The sequence below is a fragment of the Leptopilina boulardi genome, unplaced genomic scaffold (genome assembly GCF_019393585.1).
Source record: "Leptopilina boulardi isolate dan_hultmark-lab unplaced genomic scaffold, ZJU_Lbou_2.1 LbouV2_119, whole genome shotgun sequence".
NCBI lineage: Eukaryota > Metazoa > Arthropoda > Insecta > Hymenoptera > Figitidae > Leptopilina > Leptopilina boulardi.
The window spans coordinates 542491-562035 of record NW_026137662.1 but is presented as its reverse complement, the minus strand read 5'-3'; the positions used below and the strand labels follow the sequence as shown (position 1 = coordinate 562035).

General features: G+C 28.1%; 1 protein-coding gene and 1 long non-coding RNA gene across 13 annotated transcripts in view; one reads left to right on the top strand and one right to left on the bottom strand.

Annotated features, from left to right (window-relative positions):
* The window catches only part of LOC127284478 (uncharacterized), a 92481-nt gene that overhangs the window by 37524 nt on the left and 35412 nt on the right, over nt 1–19545 (bottom strand). For all 4 annotated transcript variants that reach the window (XR_007843491.1, XR_007843487.1, XR_007843490.1 and 1 more), the window contains exon 7: nt 10901–11052. This is a non-coding gene — a long non-coding RNA (uncharacterized LOC127284478). The remainder of the gene's footprint in view (nt 1–10900; nt 11053–19545) is intronic.
* The window catches only part of LOC127284390 (potassium voltage-gated channel subfamily KQT member 1-like), a 60459-nt gene that overhangs the window by 23892 nt on the left and 17022 nt on the right, over nt 1–19545 (top strand). For 8 of the 9 annotated variants that reach the window (XM_051309801.1, XM_051309813.1, XM_051309796.1 and 5 more), the window contains 9 exons: nt 10632–10802; nt 13074–13208; nt 13397–13479; nt 14434–14606; nt 15294–15416; nt 16088–16198; nt 16975–17159; nt 17447–17631; nt 18081–18203. In XM_051309801.1, coding sequence (XP_051165758.1) covers nt 10632–10802; nt 13074–13208; nt 13397–13479; nt 14434–14606; nt 15294–15416; nt 16088–16198; nt 16975–17159; nt 17447–17631; nt 18081–18203 — 1289 coding nt within the window. Of the gene's footprint in view, nt 1–911; nt 1410–10631; nt 10803–13073; nt 13209–13396; nt 13480–14433; nt 14607–15293; nt 15417–16087; nt 16199–16974; nt 17160–17446; nt 17632–18080; nt 18204–19545 lie in introns of those variants that run through there. The other variant, XM_051309833.1, reaches the window with a different exon arrangement.

Sequence of the window (19545 nt, the reverse complement as noted above, 5' to 3'; positions counted from 1 at the left end):
TATGAGGATATCTGCTTCTTCCGTATCACCTGTGTCTCCCGAGAAAAAGATTTTATTTGAGCTCTCTCTTTCTCTCACTTTGGATTTCGCGCCTTTGAGTTTTCCACTGCTTTATGAATACATTTCATAAGGAAATGCATCTCGCGGAAAAATGGACAAAAATATCTGCGGAATATATTTCTTTTAAAAAAAGAAGTACAAAGCAAACGAAAAGAGTCAACATTCTGAAACGTGAATAAGAAGATAAAGATACGAGTTAATGACAATTAGGGGGAAAAAAGGAGAAAAATAATACTTGCGATAAAAAATTATAGTAAAAAAATACAATTTTAGTTTTCTTTTAAGAATCGCTTTTCTATTATTTATAGATATTACGAAAAGTTTAATATTCTATCTAAATTTGAATTAGTTAAAATTTACTAATTTTATGAAACGCAAGAATGAGACCTTTCTCAGTGGCAACTTTTTTTTCATCATCCTCTTCTTCATATTTAAAAAATATGGAAAAATTCCGGACACACGAAATTTATGTTTCCAATTCACAAACTTTTTTTTGGGGTAGGTTAAAATTACATATGATATTTACGTGCGCAATGCTGTATAGGGGATGATGAGAAAAAAAGAGGGGAAAAAAATTAACTTTTTTTTTTGCTTTCCTCATCTTCACCATTCCTGGTGACCATAGACATATGGCCTACTTATTTTGTCTCCGCATCTTTGCAAGTGGATAAAAATTGTAGAAATTTGTTTCCTTCTTGAAATGGGTTAAAGTCCACCCTCCCCCTCTAAACACGCAGTAACTTAAAGAGAGAGAGAGAGAGAATTTTGCTATATAGGGAGAAAAGAGAGGAGGAGGAGGGATGTCTTTCATTTTTCCTAAAGTGTGTCATTTTGAAGGCACCACCAACCATTCCCACTACTGCTCTCTCGGTGCGGTGGTGAATGCGCGTGGTCAAAAAGCGAAAAGGTGACGCGACAAAGCGTGCCAGGCAGCGTGTGTTCCCGGCATCCGCCGTCGTAGGGACACAAAAACGAGGGTTTTTCTTCTCGCGTCATGTCTCGTCACATTCGTCTTTTATTTATTTTCTTTTCACTCTACTCATTCGTCAATCTTCGAAAAAATACTCTCATTTTTTTGATTCTATAAAATTTTTCATCCTTTTTCCTTTATTTTCATCAATGATCGAATTTTTTTTAAAAAAAGAAAAAAATGAAGAAAATAATAAAGTGAGAAAAAATAATGGAAGGCAAAAAATTTCTCGTGTGGTGTCGATTTACGAAATCTAAAATAAAAGTTAAGAATAAGAGTGAGAACAAATTTTGACGTTTCTCGTAGGATGAGAAGGATGTTTGTGTACTAGGAGAAAACAAAAGAATAAATGCAGATGAAGTTTTGAGACCTGTAACTGGTACGTACAAGTTGAAACTATAATAGTGTCTTGAAACAAACTGTCAGAGCTAAACTTGGTCCTGTGTCTTATCGTTCCAGGACATTATATGAGACTTTAAAAAAAAATTATTTTCTTTCTATCTAAAACTTAGGATTTATCAAAAACAAAGAACTCTTTTCATCCCATTGTTTTTCTTTACTGGAAACTAATCCCACGAAAGTGATATTAGAGGAAAAGAATGTCACTAATTTCAAAACTGAAAATTTATTATCAATCATTTCCAACTAATTATTCATGTTTTAATATATTTTAATCATAATTATTAGTTTATTTTTATTATTAATTAATTAATTATTATTAATACTATTAATTATTTAATTAAGAACAAAATTGATCATTCAGATGTTTAAAAAAATATTAATTAATCACAAGATTGCTTAATCGAATTTAAAGACTAATTAATCAAATTTAAAAACATTAATTAATTAAACAAAAAACAGATTAATTAAACAAGTTTAATAGCATTCATTAATAAGGTAACAGATTTAATACTAAAATTTTAATAATAACATTGATTGTCGAAAGTTTTTAATATAATTTATAAAATTTATTTTTTATAAAACTTTTTTTTTTTCTAAAATTGATCAGTTTGATGGAAATAGACGAATTGCGAGGAAATGTGTCAAAAACACGAAACATGAATTTCATTGGAAAAGTATTCTGCTAAACGTTGAAAGAAATATTTCAAGCTTCACAAAATAATTTTAAACTTTTCCCAAAACTTGTGTGACAAGTTACAAGTGGAAGTTTTTTTATTTTTCTAAACAAATCGTATTATAGCTATGGATCAAAATTTAATATTTATTAAATATAATTAAAAACAATTATAATTATTATTAAAAATTGAAAATTTCTATTAATTACTAAATAATTTAATTTAGTTAATTATCAAATACATTTTAAACAAAACTAAATATTGCAATTAATTTTAATAGGAAACGAGAGAAAACGCAATTTTCGCAAATAATAATAAAAGTAATGTAATAAAATTAAATTGGTGTGAAAATTATGTTTCATGAAAAAGCAAATATGTAATAGTTTGACACTTATTGTGACATTGGTTGAACGTTGAAATAAATTTAAATCAATTATTGTACTTTTGGTGTGCCGCCAACATATCTAACTTATATAAATGAAGTCATCAATGAATATTCATGTAACGTGCTTTGCATATGAAATACCTAATCAGAATGTACGTACCATTTCTTTTTTCTAAAAAAATCAACTTTCAAAGACACGAGATTTATTCATATTTTCTATAAACTTCAAAATTTATTTAGTTAACCATTGAAAATATATATAATTGTTTAATCATAGCCTATTATTGATACTTTAAAATTAAATTTTCCAAACATTGTATTATTTTAACTTTATTACTCGTTATAAAAACTTCTTTATTACTTTTACTACAACTTTTTATTACATTTCTTCAGTTTATATTTCCAATAGAAATTTTTATTTAATATTCTTTAAAAATTAATAACTATTTTCATTTCGATTTTCATAAAAAGAGTATTTTTTAAAACGATTAATTAATATATTTGTTCATTTATTTATAGTTAATAAATTATTATATTATTTAAATATTTTAGAAATTGAATTTATTCATTTTTTATTGCAAATTACGTTAGAAAATATTTTCGAGAAGTAAACTTTTTCCGTTACATAAAAACACTTTTTTTCCAAAATGTAATATATTAAACCATAAATTTTTATATTTTTAAGAAGGTTTATATGGTAATTTAATATGTTTACTTTAATGCACTCGAATGCATTTCACCATAAAAATCGTGTGTTATACCGTTTTTGCAAAAAAAAAAATAAATAAATAAACGAGGAACATTTTGAGAAATTTATTTCACATTTCTTTTAAATATCTCACTATATCAAGAAACCAGATTACCATCATATACTTTTCCTCATAATATCAACTTTATAGAAATATATATATTTTTCAAACTTTGATAAGTATTAATATCAAATGCAAGAACATAATTTAAAAAGACACTTTTTACGCTTTAAAAGTGACAACACGAAAAAAAAGTGCAAAAAAGAAAAAGAAGAAGAAGAAAAAGAAGAAGAGTGACTTGTGAATGTGGTGCACTCTCCTTAAAGTTGAACACTTCATTTAAAGTTTCGATTACTGAAATGTCAAAAGTTTTTCTCAAAAGACTTTTTGAAATCTATCGCAACTCGTTTTCACCGAGTCGATAGACAATCGTTCGGACAGTTTCTGTCGGATTTCAATCGGCTCCAAAGGAATAAGAACGAAAAGATGCAAGAACGAAAGAAGAGAAAATAGAAGAGACGAGAATATGAAAAACGGAATATACGAAAAGTTCGTCAGTCATTTTGCCAAAGTTAACAGTTAATTTAGTATAGTCCCAATATACCTATCTATGTTTGCTTAATTAAGACTCACTGATATATATATATCAAGTATTCGGTGATTGATTTCCCGCCAGGTTCACGTACAGCATTGACGATGCAACGCTCAAACCATTGAGGATGATCGATCGCGGTTTGGCTCGAAAATGAACCATCTCTTTTCCCTATTTATTTATTTTTTTTATTTTGCTCCCCCTCTATTTATCTCAATATATATATTCACATAAACCACGAACAAAATGCAACGGCCAGAAAATTTTCTCATGTCTCCCTATCGTGAGATGGCTATAATCCCAAAGCTAGTCATGAATTATCGGTCCATTAGCCTCTTACATGCACTCAAATAAATAAAACATCCGCGCTAAATATTTCATCACAGGACTAGATGCAGAATTTCTCTACAAAGTCAAAATATAAAAATTTATCCAATTTAGCTGAAAGTTTTCTAAACTATCATTCATTATTAATAAAATATCGAATCTATTATCGGAAAATTTATTATATTATTGATAAAATTTATAAATTTTGATTGTAACTGCAAAAATAATTTTTGTAATTACAAGCCTCGGTTCGACGTTGAAGCGCAAAAGACGTTTTATTTTTATTAAATTTAATTGGTTAAATAAGGTTTCTTTTTTTATTTCTGATAAAAATTTAATGTTAGCGTTTTTATTTTAAACTTTTTTAAATAATTGAATTTCGGAAGAGTTGACATTTTTAAAAATAATTGAATTTCAAAAGAAATTTTTTTTTAATTTTAAACAATTATTAAATTTCATAAAATTTTAAATTAAAAAATATTTTAAGATAATTAAATTTGCAAAGAATTTCATGAAATCCGAGGAACGTAATTAGTGTTTAAATGACAATAAATTAGACTCAATTATGAACAATATGTTGGAAAATCAATTACAATTGGAACAAAACAATATTAATTTTTGAAAAAAACATCTACTCGTGATTTCATTCAAGTGGAAAAATTTTATCGATAAATTTTCCACCTGGCATAATATAATCTCTTCGCGTAGATTAGTGAACAACTGACATATGAGCGTGATATACGTAAATGATTTAAAAATGGCAAATAAATTGATTTGTTGGCACAATGAGGTCGTTATTTGAAGTGAACGGGAGTTAATAATGGCAGGGTCATCACACTCGAAACTAATCGTCGTCGTGCTCCTCCTCTAAAATGGATATATACGCGTCAAGTAATACTCGTGTTTATTTTCGCAACGGCTGATCCGTAAACTCTGACAGGAAATACTCTCAGGAGAATTTCCCATTGAAGGTTTTAAAGCGTTCCGAAAGCCACACTGACAGCAATAGTGAAAAGCAATTTAAATATAAATTTTTAGTCCAAATGATATTTACTCGTGTAATTTTTTTTTAGTTTTCAAATTTAGGTCAATGCGTAAGGATAGCGTCACAATTTATTTCTCTCTCTCCCTCTCTTTCTCTTTGAGGACTTTATGTTTCATCGACCTTCCTTAAAAGCGAGCCTTTGATCTCAAATAATATTATTAAATTTCGTCTCGGCCCCAATTTAACAAAGCATTTCTCTAGCATATATATTTTTTTAATTTTCTATTTTTCACACTCGAAATATCTTAATAAAATTTTCCCCCATCCCCCAGCAGGATATATGAAATTTTATAGTCAAGCCTGCACAACCTTTTTAGATGCACGCAATATTATACAGTTTCAAAATACTAAAATAGACGAATAATTCTTTTATGTTATCACGTGATCTAATAAGATTCCCGTCTAATAAAACAATTTGGGTTTATATAGATATAGAATGGAAGATGTTTTGATATAGATCAGTGTGTGTCTGACCAAAAACTGACTTTACTACTTAATAAAATAGACCTTCACATTTTAACTTGTAAAATATATTCCCATCTGCAGTTGAATTAAAAAAAAGGTAATATTTAACTTAAATATTTTAAAAAATAAATATTAATTTATAACCGCAATAATTTTATTAAAAAAAATTAATCCGAATTATACAATTGGTAATTTTTTTAAATGTTTTTTATCAGAAGGTAAAAAACGATAATTAAAAATAATTCTAATTTAATTTTCTATCAGAAATAATATTTTTGGGTTAAATTCAAGTTTTATATTCTCGTAGAAAAATCGTTCTCTCTGCAAAAGAAATTTCTCCCAAGTGAAAATAATTGTAAGATTTCACAGCGACTTTATATACCGACTCCTTATATAAATAATAAAGGAAATTGAGTATAACTACAGAAATGTGAGCGACCTGCTAATTTTCATTCCTAACTTGAAAAATATCCAGTGCACGGTTCAAAAGAAAATTTAAATCCTTGAGGAATTATATAGATATAAAACATGAATTCGTGTCATTAAAACCTACGTCTTATTCTATTCATACTTCACGACTATTAAGAATATTTTGTCTCTTTAAATTTATGAATTTAAAGTGCGGTTAAAAAGTTGAATTCGTCATTTGCGTTTTCTTTCAGAGCTTATAAAGTCATTTTCATAAAAAAAATAGTCTTAAAAAGGAAGCCAGTGATTAATGAATTTCTTTAAAATTAAGAGCATAATTTTGTAAAAAAAAAAAATACATTTTTTTAATTAAAAAAGATAAATTTTTATCCACTAATAAAAGTATTGTTAAACAATTCAATTTATTGTCAAAAATTTAGTTAATATTTTAATCAAAAGGTTTGAAATTTTAATTAAATGTAAAAGTTCGTTTAATCAACAAAATTCTTTTGCCCAAATCAGGAGATTGGCATTGATTGCAAACTTGGTTAAATTCCAGAATACAAAATTAATTTATTTTGAAAAAATAACAATATATGTATATTTTTTTTTTTTGCATACCATATCGTTACAATCGATTACAGGTCAATAATCTTTATGAATTTGTAAATTTTAACTTTTTTTTCTTTAATTCAAAAAAAGTTTTACTAAATATGATGTAGTTTTAAACAAATAATAAGTGAACTTTTTTTTCTTCAAGTAAATAAAAAATAAACTTTTTTTTTTAATTAAAAAATTGTTTTCTCGGTGCAATCAATAGAACTCTCAAACAAGGACACTTAAAAGCAATGGTACTTTAAAAATAGCACTGGCTTCGTTTTTCAAACGTCACACAAACTTGTTTCATTAAAAAATAAAAAAAAGAAGAAAAGTTACAATCTGATAAAAATAATTTACCCCCATTATTCACAGGAATTTTTCTCTCTATTTGCAATTAAATCACAATCTGTCGTTGGTGAAATATGATACGAGGCAATAAAGAATAATTATTGTTAAGGAGTTAAATAATCATAAAAAGCGTCACACATGTTACCGCGCACACAAAAGGGGGCCACCATAAGAGGCTTTTTCAAATCTTTTAATGGAGGTTTTATTTTAGAATAAAAAAAGTTCTTTGAATTCATTTCCTACCCTTATTATTTTTTCTTTTCTTTTTTTTTCAAAAATAGAAACGTGCCTATTGAGAAAATTATATGAAAATATGATTGTGTTAGAATACGAAGAAACCTTTTAAGAAATACCCTTGGAAGGTTTTCGAGTTCGCCTTTTAAGTTTTTTTCCGACCCTTATTTTTTTATTTTTCCTCCCTCTTTTTTTTACTTATGCTGCTTTTGCGAGAATAATGTAAAAGAATCAAAGAAAAGGAAACGATCTTATGTAGCTGGTAATGTTAGTAGCGCAAGTATTGGCAAAAGAGCGTTTTTCAACGAGTGAACTTACTCGAAACTTCTGACTCTGCCCTATGCTTTGTTGCTGTTGCCGTCCTTTCTCTTTTTTTCTTTTTTTTTGCTCATAAACTCCCGCATTTCTTAAGAAAGTTCAACTTGTACTAAGTTACTTCCTCAGACTTCTGGCTCTCTGCTATATATATTATCAAAGGAAAAGCAAATCTGAATGAAGATGATTCACTGGCGTGAGCTATAGAGTGAGTTTGATAATAATTGATATTCATGTGAAAGGAAAAGCAATACATATATCATAAATCCATCGAAATGTAGAGATCTATATTTATTTATGTATCAATTTTTCTTTTTTTTTAATACTGATTTCGCGCATCCACTCGAAAATAAAACCATATCCTATCATTCTATGTTGATCGATGAATTTTTTTTCCATGTCTTCTAATGTCCTGCGGGAAATTGATTTCATTCAGGCCAAAAAAGAGAGAAAATGAAAAACTTTTATTGCTAATATAAAATATTTCCATATAAATCGTAAACTTCTCAAAATTACCATAATAAGCTACTAGATTTTTAGAATTTAATTTCATTAATTAAATATGATGAATTTATAAAAAAAAATCAAAGCATTAGTTTTTAGGAAAAAAAAACTTCTCAAGCAGAAAAAATTGGCAACGTATCGGTATTTAGGTGCGCCACGAAAAATTTTTCCTCGGGGGAAAAGGATCATGATATTCCAATCAACCCCCACACACCTCCTTCATCTAGTTCAGATTAGAGTCTGGGTGTGGCAAATGGAGACTATGTTACTCTGTTGCTCGGATAAGAAACTAATGGAAGTTCCGTTTACGGCTAAATTGATTATCCGCCTCTACGAAAGAGAAAATGAAACGTAATTGACGTAAAATGATAAAAATAAACTTTATACGATTATGACTTTTGTAGCCCTCAAAACCCATACTCACTACACGTTGGATTACGTCAATCCTCAAGTATTAAAAAAAGCTCCCATTGTTCAAAATTTCTTCCCTAATAACTTCATCCAAAAATCTAAACTACAATTTTTTAACCATAATCGGACACTAAAAAAATGGAGAAACAAATCAGAAAAAAATCCGAAGGTGTAAAGAATCGAACCCGGAAATCCAGTTTACAATTCCAAGATCTTAACCACTGGATCAGTGAAACTTAAGAAGAATTTACCAAAAGGAATCTTACGAAAGCTTTAAGAATTTTTTTTATTCATCGACATCAAAAAACTTGTAAAACTTTCCCAGACATTTGTATTCAAACGATGATAAATATTTTTAGAAATTTATCACTTCGTCAATTCCGCCCTAGAAAATCAGAATCCAAACGACTTCGGAAGGACGAAAAAAAGGGAAAACATCAGCAATTTTTTTTTTAGATCAAGGCTTTTCATGTGATCCTTTTTCACAGCAGATAAGAAAGATCCCTCCGAAAGCTTCCTTCTTGGAATATTCAGAGGGTCTTCGTCGTGAGAGAATGTGAATAAGGTGATGGGCAGAATTCAGAGGAAAATAGTTAAGAGACAAGTGTATATGGGATGTGTGTATATATATATGTATTTATAGAAAACCGCAATGAGTCGAAAAACGAGCCAAGGTAGACCCAAATACAAATGAGGGGACCTCAATCTCGATAGAAGAAAAATATATATAGAGAGAGAGTGAAAGAAAAATAAAATGTAATGAGCAAAAAAAAAATGTGAACGACACATCCTCTGACTGTCCCATGGCCCAATGCCAGACAATTGTCAGTGGAACCTCGAAAACTGCGATCTTCGAATTTCAATCCAAACGTCCTCGGGCTTTACTCGAATCACTAAATTTCCATATAACCGAACAAATCTTTGAATAGAATTGGAGTAAAGTTTCCAGCTGATGACATCTGATCGACGTAATTCTAATTCGACGCGATAGGGTCGAGATTTATATCCCCGGCATTTTCCCATCTTTGCCTTTTTTAGTCTATAAAATTCATGTCGAGGGAATTTCACTTTTCGACTGATATTATCCACTTCAGCAAATATAAATCTAAAACTGTAATTAAATTTACCTAATTGCGACAATTTTCCCAATTTTCAACTTTTAATCAATATAATATAATTTTCATAATTAGAAGAAAATGCGAAATTTCTCATTGCAATTTATTTAAAACTAAACTAATTATAATAATGAATATCTATAATATATAAAAATAACCGAATCTTTGTCAAAGGAAAAAAATTTTCCGACTTACGGTAAAAGATTATTATATTAGCCATACTGGGCTGGGCTGTAAAAAATGATCAAGGATTATGGCACTTCATAAAAAGGAGAACTTCTCTAATATAGAATATTTCCATCAGACTGGAAAATTCGCGTCTAAAGAGGATTATGTTGACTGATCTTTTAGAAGCGTACGTGCTTAACGTTCTTAATATCTCTTTTTATATTTTTAAGTCTCTCGCGTGAATTATATACGAGTCCCAAAAGTGTAATGTAGATAATCATCAATATTATTTCCGAAAAAAAATTTTTTTGTCCTAAAAAACATTAATCTAAAATAACAAAAGCAGAATTTTTATTTTCTCGAATTTTCATTTAATCTAATAGTCATTTTATTGAATGAAAATTCTAATTAATGATTTTAAGAACTTAATCGCACGTGTTCCGAAAAAATTATGACAATAATTTGTTTAAAAGTAAAAAGAGAAGAATTTATAATTTATGTATATGTAAACCCTATATATATAGGCGAAGGGAGCACTCAACTTGATGAAAAAGTTTTGTGGTAGTAAAAGAGAAGAGAAGAAATTGAATCTTTAGCATTTTTTTGAATGACAGATGAGGCATAAAAGGTGTTAATTATCGAAAATCAGTCTGAAATATATTAAATAAACATAAGAGAGAATTTAATTCTGCAAAGTGCTTTCTCCTTTTGTCATTATATATATATTTCTCCAGTCGAGAATTATATGTATATATATAGGGTATTGTGAGGGTTTGAAAGGATGAATTGCTACCAACTTATACAACTTTAGCTATTCATCTTTGGAATTAACAAGTATTTTTTTCATGATTTTTTACAGGAGCGGAGGCGCAGGTGGACGTCTGGCAGCTCCGCGGATGTCACTTTTGGGACGCCCGGTCAATTATCGGGCGACTCGTCGCGATGCCCGCTATCGTCGACTCCAAGCCCGTGTTTATAATTTTCTCGAACGACCCCGTGGCATTTATGCTGTGACTTACCACATGATAGTGTAAGTTTTCTTTTTTTTTTTAACCCCAAATATTGCTATAAAAATTTTCTAAATTACAACTTGTTTCCATTTTTATTCAAAGAACAAGAGGGACTTACATTTGTTGATTTTCACGTTGATGAAATTGGTCCTCTGCTTGTCAGCCTCCTTTTCTTTCCAGTGATCCATTTTTGGTTCCATTGATCCTTCCAGTCATCCATCGAGTTGTTCAACTAGCTTTCCTTTTAGGCCATTCTTCTATTGTTCAATTCTGTAAAAGAAAAAAATTAATTAATAACCAAAATTAAAGACATAGTCAAAATCAATTATATCTGAAATGTAATCAAAAAATATCTAATTCTTTCTCATTTTTCATAAATCACTAGATGTCAAATGCAACGCAATCGGAAAAATAGGGAAAAATTAAATATTAATAATATAATATTTCTGATCCGAATGGAATAAAATAAAGTTTCTTTTAAGGAACAAAGAACATGATCTATGATATACACAAATATAAATAATTGTCTTCATAATTAATTACTCTAATAATAATTTTCCATGACAATGCATATTTTCTTTCAGTGCTCCTGGAAAAAAAACTTTATTTCTAATTTAAATTTTTTATTTTTTTTATTTATTTCTTTATTTCACGGTAATAAAGATATAATCTACTCAAGAATTCTGTACTCCCTTATCTCTTCATTACAAAAAAAAGGTTGTCATATCACGCAATAAATTTAAAGCCCGAGCAATTTACCTAACATTTGGTATACTTTCTTTTTTGATAAGGAAAAAATTATGTATCATTAAAAATTGGTTTCGTTAAACTTTACCTAGTTCCCCTCTTTTTTTATTATATCGTGCGTAAACGAAAATCAAGCATGGTAAATTGTATTTTAATTAAGGTGAGATAAAAAAATACTTTATTTAAATTAAAAGCAGAAAATAATTACATTAAAAAAGACAATATGGTATATTTTAATGATTTTAATTTTGGAACGATGGTTATTTTTAATAATTGTAGTTACAACAATGACAGAGTTTATCAAAACAAGACATTATTTTAAGAATTTTTTTCAATGATATAAGATAAAGTCTTGCCAAGTTTCTTATAGAAAAAGTTTATAGAACTTTTTCTTTTTTTTAATAATGCACTGAACTATTTTACGAAAATTTTCTCCATTTTTCTATTGCGCTGTTCTTTTATCTGTTATCGTTCGCATCACAGACCACTTGTTTCCATTTGGCACGACCCTTTCGCTTCTCTCTCTCTCTCTCTGTATTTCTCTCTCGTTTGTGATAGAATAACCTTGTGTACAAATGTCCGTATATCGATCACTATAAATAGCGACGGATAGCTTTTACATCAAAATTCAAAATCCAATACGACGTAACGCATCGTATAACGATAAATGAGATGAAATGTTACTGCGCTCGCGGGAGCAACGCATTATCAAATATAGAATCGAAATTGCTTTAGTCCAGTCATGCGTGGCACTCTGATCATTAAGGGCCAAAGAATGTTTCCGGCATTTCTCGAGACTGCTTTTATCATCAATAAAATGCATCACTAAATTTCATATTTCATAAAGAATTTTCCTATTAATCAATGAGAGAGGGAGATATATAAATGATAATTCATTATTATTCCCTTAATTACAATTTTTCGTTAATTTGAGTTTTTTTCCTTAAAAAAAAAAACTTTACCTTTGGTTTCGTTTATTCATTTTACATGATAATGAAAACAATGATCTTTATCAAAAAAGTAGGTCACTAGTTATAATTAAAAAATTCTAATTTTTAATAATAGATAGAAATTTTTAAAAAGACTTTATACCTAATACGAATGGTATATAGTTTCAATTAATTATTAGACAGCACGAGTCATGTTATCATTTAGAATCTACCCTCCTTCTATCGTTTTCAACCATCGTTCCATGTAAAATCTCAATATATCTTCAGTAGATATATTTTATTGTTCAGATCTTTTCGTAAATTTGACAGGGGACGTAAAATAAAACTGTCTCACGTATATATGGGAACTTGAAAATTATTGGTTTTAAAGAATTCCCAGCAGACAGTTTTCTTTCAAAACATCTAGATGATATTTATTATTAAAATCGAGAAATTGTAAAATTCAAATTATGATCGTATGTAAATAAAAATATTTCCAAATATTGCCAGTAACTAGTTCAATTTTATATTGTAATTAAAATTCCGTTTCTGATATGACGGAAATTGACAGCAATAAAAATTGGATTCAGTTTTTTTTTTTATTATCTTTTGCAGATTTTGTATGGTCTTTACTTGTCTGGTCCTTTCCGTGTTCAGCACGATAGACGAATACCAAGACGAGGCTGGCGTTCTACTTTTTTACATGGAAATGGTAGTTGTCGTCTGGTTTGCTGTCGAATTTATCTTTAGGTAAGAAAATCAATGTGTTCGTTAATTTTACATTGTGCAATACTTCACGAATATAGGATATTTTATCATTTTCAATATTTTTTCTTTCTATAATTTTTGAAATAAAGAAAAAAAATAATCAATTTTTTAATTAGAAATACATGAAGTTTCTTTTTCACAATGCTTGTAGCCATTTTCCTGGTTTCCAGATTATGGTCCTCAGGATGTCGATCGAGGTACCAAACGGCCATTGGCCGATTAAAATTTCTCCGAAGACCTTTTTGTATCATCGGTAAGTAAACAATTTTCTAATATTTAATTTAATTATTCAATTATTTTTATAAGGAAAATAATTAAAAATTACATTATCTGGTTCTAATTTTGTTCTGAAACTTTTTTCATTTTGTATGTCAGCTAAAAACAAAACTGTATATCTTTTGAAATCGATTTTACTTTTATTGCATATTGAAAGCATTTTAAAATAGATTTTTAATGAAGAAGAAAATCTTTATAGTTGCGATGATTATTCTTCTCATAATGTACTAATTTATTAAAACACTCTAGAAGGTAAAATGAAAATAAATTTTTCAGAAACCCATTTCAAGGAAGAAAACGTTCAAGAAAATCCATCTTTTCATTTTTCGCATTTAAATATTCGAATTTCACTGTTATCAAGGTTCCTTTAATATTATGTGTAATGAATTATTAAAATTCTCTTTATGTGATATATAAAAGATATCGCCAACAAAGTATTCACGAATTTTAGAATTCTAAAATTCGAAAAAATCGTTATTTCTTGAAAGTCATCTTTTTTTAAATATTTTTTCTAAATTATAGATATATCATTTTTTGCTTATAATAAATATTTTCAAAATTCAACTTGTGACACAATTATTCCAGACTAATTAGCTAAATAAATAAATAAAAGGGATTTCATTGCAATTACAGTAGCGACTTTTTAAGTGCTAATTAGACAGGAACTTCTTTCTCTATTTATGTGAGCCCGCAGAATGTGCAGCGTTTGCAGTCGCGTTTTATTGTCAGGGATATTTTGATTTTAAATTGTCAAAATAAGAAACGAGGGCAAAGGTTTTTTCAAATATACTTCAATATATAATATTTTAACTTTTTTTCAAATTTAAAAATTTCTTATTTTAATTAAAAAAAATTTTTTTTTAATTTTATGATAAAAAATATAAAAAAATATCATTTAAAAAATTTTTACGACACTAAAATGTTATTTCAGATGTAATAACAATTCTCGCAAGTGTTGTTGTCCTCGCTATGAGAAGCAGCGGTGTATTTGCGGCGAGCGCATTACGGGGACTTCGTTTTTTCCAAATTTTACGAATGGTCCGAATGGATCGTCGCGGAGGGACATGGAAACTTCTCGGAAGTGTCGTTTATGCCCATCGTCAGGTAATTTTATTTTTTTCACTTAATTAAATTTCCCAAGTGAATCAAATTTATATTAAAAAAAAAAAAAATTATATATAGATCAGCTAAAAAATTGTTACGTAATTTGTTTTTGTGGAAAAATTTTTTAAATTACAAAAAAAGAACGAAACTGAGAGAGCTGAATTTAAATTCTCTATTATTCTCATGAGAAGACGAGGAGAACAAAAAGGAGAGAAAAAAAAAATCGAACGCATATTATTTGTGTCTGGGGGTGAATTTTCCTTGCGAGTACATATAAAATTAGAGTCCAAGATGTGAAGCAATGAACTGAAAAGTATATTATCCCAAAAATAGATGTGGAGAATATATAGAAACGTCAAGTTTGAGAATAAACATATATATACATAATATAGAACTGCGTTCGTTTATAAAGCTATATATTGATCAACACGTGACTTGTTATTGAGAAGGAAATACATCTTCATTGAGTATTCAAATCGAAAATTGTCATAGCGGAAATTGCGTTTCATAATCTGCTTGAATCATGTTCAGATTAAAAAAGAAAGAAAGAAAGAATCATATATTGACAATGAAAAAAAAAAATTGTCACCTAATTGGTCGAGTAAAAAAGAAAAGAGAAAATATTTTTTTTTAAAAAATGAGGGAGAGTATGTTTTTTATAAAGGAAATTTTTACAATATGTTTCAGGAACTCATCACAACTTTATATATTGGTTTTCTCGGTTTAATATTTGCCAGTTTTTTGGTTTTCCTCGCCGAAAAGGATGACGTACATTTTGATAATTTTGCCAAAGCACTTTGGTGGGGAGTGGTGAGTAAAGAATTTATTAAATCATAGAGATTTTAGAAATAATATCTTTAAAAAAAATAAATAATAATAATAAAAATAAAAATGCTTCTACATTTTCTGTCTTTGCAAATCTGTCATTTCCATATTTGACAAGACATACATTTTTTCCCTTTTATTCATAAAACATAAATTTTCATTTAGAAGGCGGACATTTTTATTCGCAGTACACGTACTTTTCATTTGTTCTTGCTCTTCATTTATATAAAAATGACACGTACGTATAATGACGTGGGTATTATTATATAGTCGAATAAATGTTGAAATGTAACTTTAAAATTAAAAAAAAAAGAAAAAAAGAAAAGAAAACTTAATTTACGAAGAGTACATTCTAAATTTAGCAAATAACAGTGAAAGGAACAAAACTGTATGAAGAGAGCTTGTCTCAGACAATAAGCAAGGGGGAAAGAGATGGCCTTAGGCAACAACTTCTAGGGTCATGTTGGGGGTTTGACGTCATGAGTATAAGAAAAGAGAAAGAAAGAAAAACTTGATTATCTTAAACATACATAATAAAAAAAGAAAATGCTAAATATATATACGAGGCAATAAAATGCATTCAATTTCAATATATTTTCTTTTTTTCTCTTTTAGAACAACTTTTTCCAATCAAAAATTTGTTCCTTTGTTTTTAGATCACGTTATGTACTGTAGGATACGGTGATGCTGTTCCAAAAACTTGGCAGGGAAAAATCATCGCATCCTTTTGTGCCCTACTCGGAATATCTTTCTTTGCCTTACCAGCTGTAAGTATTTATCGATTTCTTTTTATTTTAATTTTTTATTATATTGAAAATGATAAAGTAAATTAACAAATTGTATGAATAATACGAAAATTGAATCTTTTCTTGGGGGAGAAGAAGATATTCATCTTGTTAATTATTACTCGGACGTGTTTCTTCAAGTCCTGGTATATTTTTAATGATCCGTCTCATGAAAAGTACTTTTCAACTGACACGTATTACATTTAAATTTAGACAGTAATTGGAGAATGAGAATTTAAAAAAAAAATACAAACACAGTTTTTTGGAAAATTGCCAGAAAAAAAATGAAGCATTGGAATCAAATTAATTTTTAAAGTGTAAGAAGATATTTAAAAAAATACTCTCTTCTTTTAATTAAATAATTAATTAATTATGATAATTATTGTACGACAATTGAGTTTTTTTCCCTCCCCTCGAATTTTGTTTTTCTATTTTACCACTGTTGTCGTCACTTGCCTCGTATAATGCAGACACAAACACATGTTACGAACTCTCGAGTCTTATTCAGTTTTATTGTAGTGGGAATTTCAGATATATATTTTTCTCCCGACAAAACCAACCCTCTAACCCTCGCCTCGTTTCTACCCAAGTTGCTCGTCGTCTTTTGAGAATAGGACAAAGAGATCAAGAGGCGCATAGGTCAAAAGCAAGACGCAAAAAAAATATCTATATGTATATATATATATATAGAAAAAAAAGAAGGAAAAAATGTAGGGGGAGGAGAGGTCTCAGAGAGATAACGAGGTTGTATTTCACAGGGCATCTTGGGATCCGGCTTTGCTCTAAAAGTCCAGCAGCAACAGAGGCAAAAGCACATGATTCGCAGAAGGCAACCGGCTGCGAGTCTCATTCAAGCGCTTTGGCGATGTTATGCCGCTGATGAACAAAGTGCCAGTGTTGCCACTTGGAAAATTCATCAAATTCCACTTCCTAGCCCTCCAGGGTAACTCAATTAAGCTACTTATTCAGAATATATAACCCAAGATATTTTAACTATTTTCCGATTTTTTATTTTTTTAATTGTCTAAATAACTTTCCTTAACCAAATTTTCATTTTCACGAGAAAAATCAATGTTATAATAACGCATTTTACAATTTTTCTAAGAATATCGAGAAGAAAAGGAAAAGTTTTAACAACTATAAAATAATTGGAAATGTTTTCTAAAGTTTGACAACAAAGATGAAAGATTGTTATCTTAACAATTTTTTTTTTCTATCTTTTTATGATAGAAGTCGAGTTTCTTCTAGTTTTAAGCAAAACGCATCATTCGTCAGTCGTCTTCCAACCATTCGAAGGCACAAGAGTACATCATTACACAGTCCCAATTTATACAAATCAGTTCATCCGAGTTACACGAATAGAGGAAATGTTACGAGGGGATTCACCGATTTTATATCATCAGCTGAAAACTTAGGTAATTTTTTTTTATAAATAGGGAAAAAAATTTCTTTCAAATAAAAAAAATAAATAAATAAATACAAATTTTAATAACTCTGCCATTAAGTCTTTCGACAATCCACGATTAACTTCAGCTACAATCGTAACTTATGAAATATTGTTGACATCATTTTTTTTAGTACTAATAAAAAGATCGTTTAGTACATAAACTTCTCTTTTTAAAACACTTAAAAAAAGCTATTTTTCTTCATATACGGTAAAAACAAAGTTACGAAACGTTAGAAGATTAAAATTATTTTAAGACAAAAAATCGGCTTAAAACTAATTTTTTTTACTTTTAAGCTACTGTAAACAATTTCCTACTTTGTTTTTACTGTACCAAACATGTAATTATTTTTAATTCATTTTTGCTAATAATAAATATTATAATTATGATAATGATAATAAAAAAATATTTCCCCTCAGGTGGTCCAACTAATATGAACAATAATAATGGTCACAATAACAACGAAACTGGGTCTGGAATAAATGCAAGTTACTCGGAAGATTCAGTGACAGAAACGGCCTTACTGAAGAAGAATTCTGACGGTAAGTAAATTTTTTGTCAAAATTCGAATAAAATAAATAATGAACTAAACATGGAATAATATCCAACATGAAATTCATATAAACATAATATATCAATTTAAAAATTAAAAATTTGAAAAACATAAAATGAAATATATGTATATCTAACACTCAAAATTAGTGACAGTCCTTAATATTGAAAGTTTAAAATATCAGAGCTTATATTATTATGTCGTATATAGCTATATAGTTCGTAAAAATTACTTTTCTGTCTTTAATTTCTAAACTCGTATGATAGTGCAAATGCTATTTTCTATATAACAACTGTCTATGTTGATAACACAAGCACACGTATCAAAAACTTTCGTCTTTTATACATATTTGCAGCAAAATGCTCAAACTGCTTTTTTCTATATATTATATAATTTCAATTTTGTAATTTGCTTAATCAGTATTGCAAAATAATTTTTTTTTAGTATATAGTAGAATCGTTTTTAATAAGAAAAAATGTATTTTTTTCTCAATAACTTTTTTTTTAAAAAAAATTTATATCGTTCTTTCGTAAAGAAAAAATTTCTTTTTTATTTTCTCATTGTGCTTGATTGGGGCTCTGACGCGCAAAGCCTGTTCTCTTTTTTTTCTATTAAAAAAAAATTCATATTTTCGTATATCTATATATGAGGAAATACCTAGTTTTAAAATGGATATTCTCAAACATCATAATCAGGTAATTATTTATAAAATATTATATGTGTCACGTAATGCACATATTTCTTAAAGTATTTCAAACACGGCTAAGTTTTATTTCATCGATTTCTCAAAATTAATAATAAAATTCCACAATTTTTTTTATTTATAAAAATTCTCTTGTTGCTCTTTTATTTCATTAGCTAACAAATAAAACTATTTTTGATTTTTAATATATATTTTTAATTTAATTTTTTATATTGTTTGTCTTTGATGTGAATAAGTTTCTATTAAATAATTAAATCACCAAATTTCCGCTAACTATTTTGCCACCTTCATTTGAGAAAAGTTCACACCATTTATTTGTTAAATATTTACTAAAAGTAGTCTGACATTTTGAAAAAAAAGTTGACCCTAATTTACGCATTATCAGTTATTTACAAAGTCCACTATTAAACGAATAGTTCTGAATCACAATTGAAAGATATATTATTAATTACAATTTTATATTGCAAAATTAAAAAATTTACAAATTAAAACTTCTAATTAGTAGTTTTCAAAAATTATTAATTCATTATCTTCACTAATTAAAGCAAATATAATATTTCTCTAGTTGTAATTATTTTTGAACATAAAATAATTATATATACATTTCCAAAGCTAATTGATATTTTCA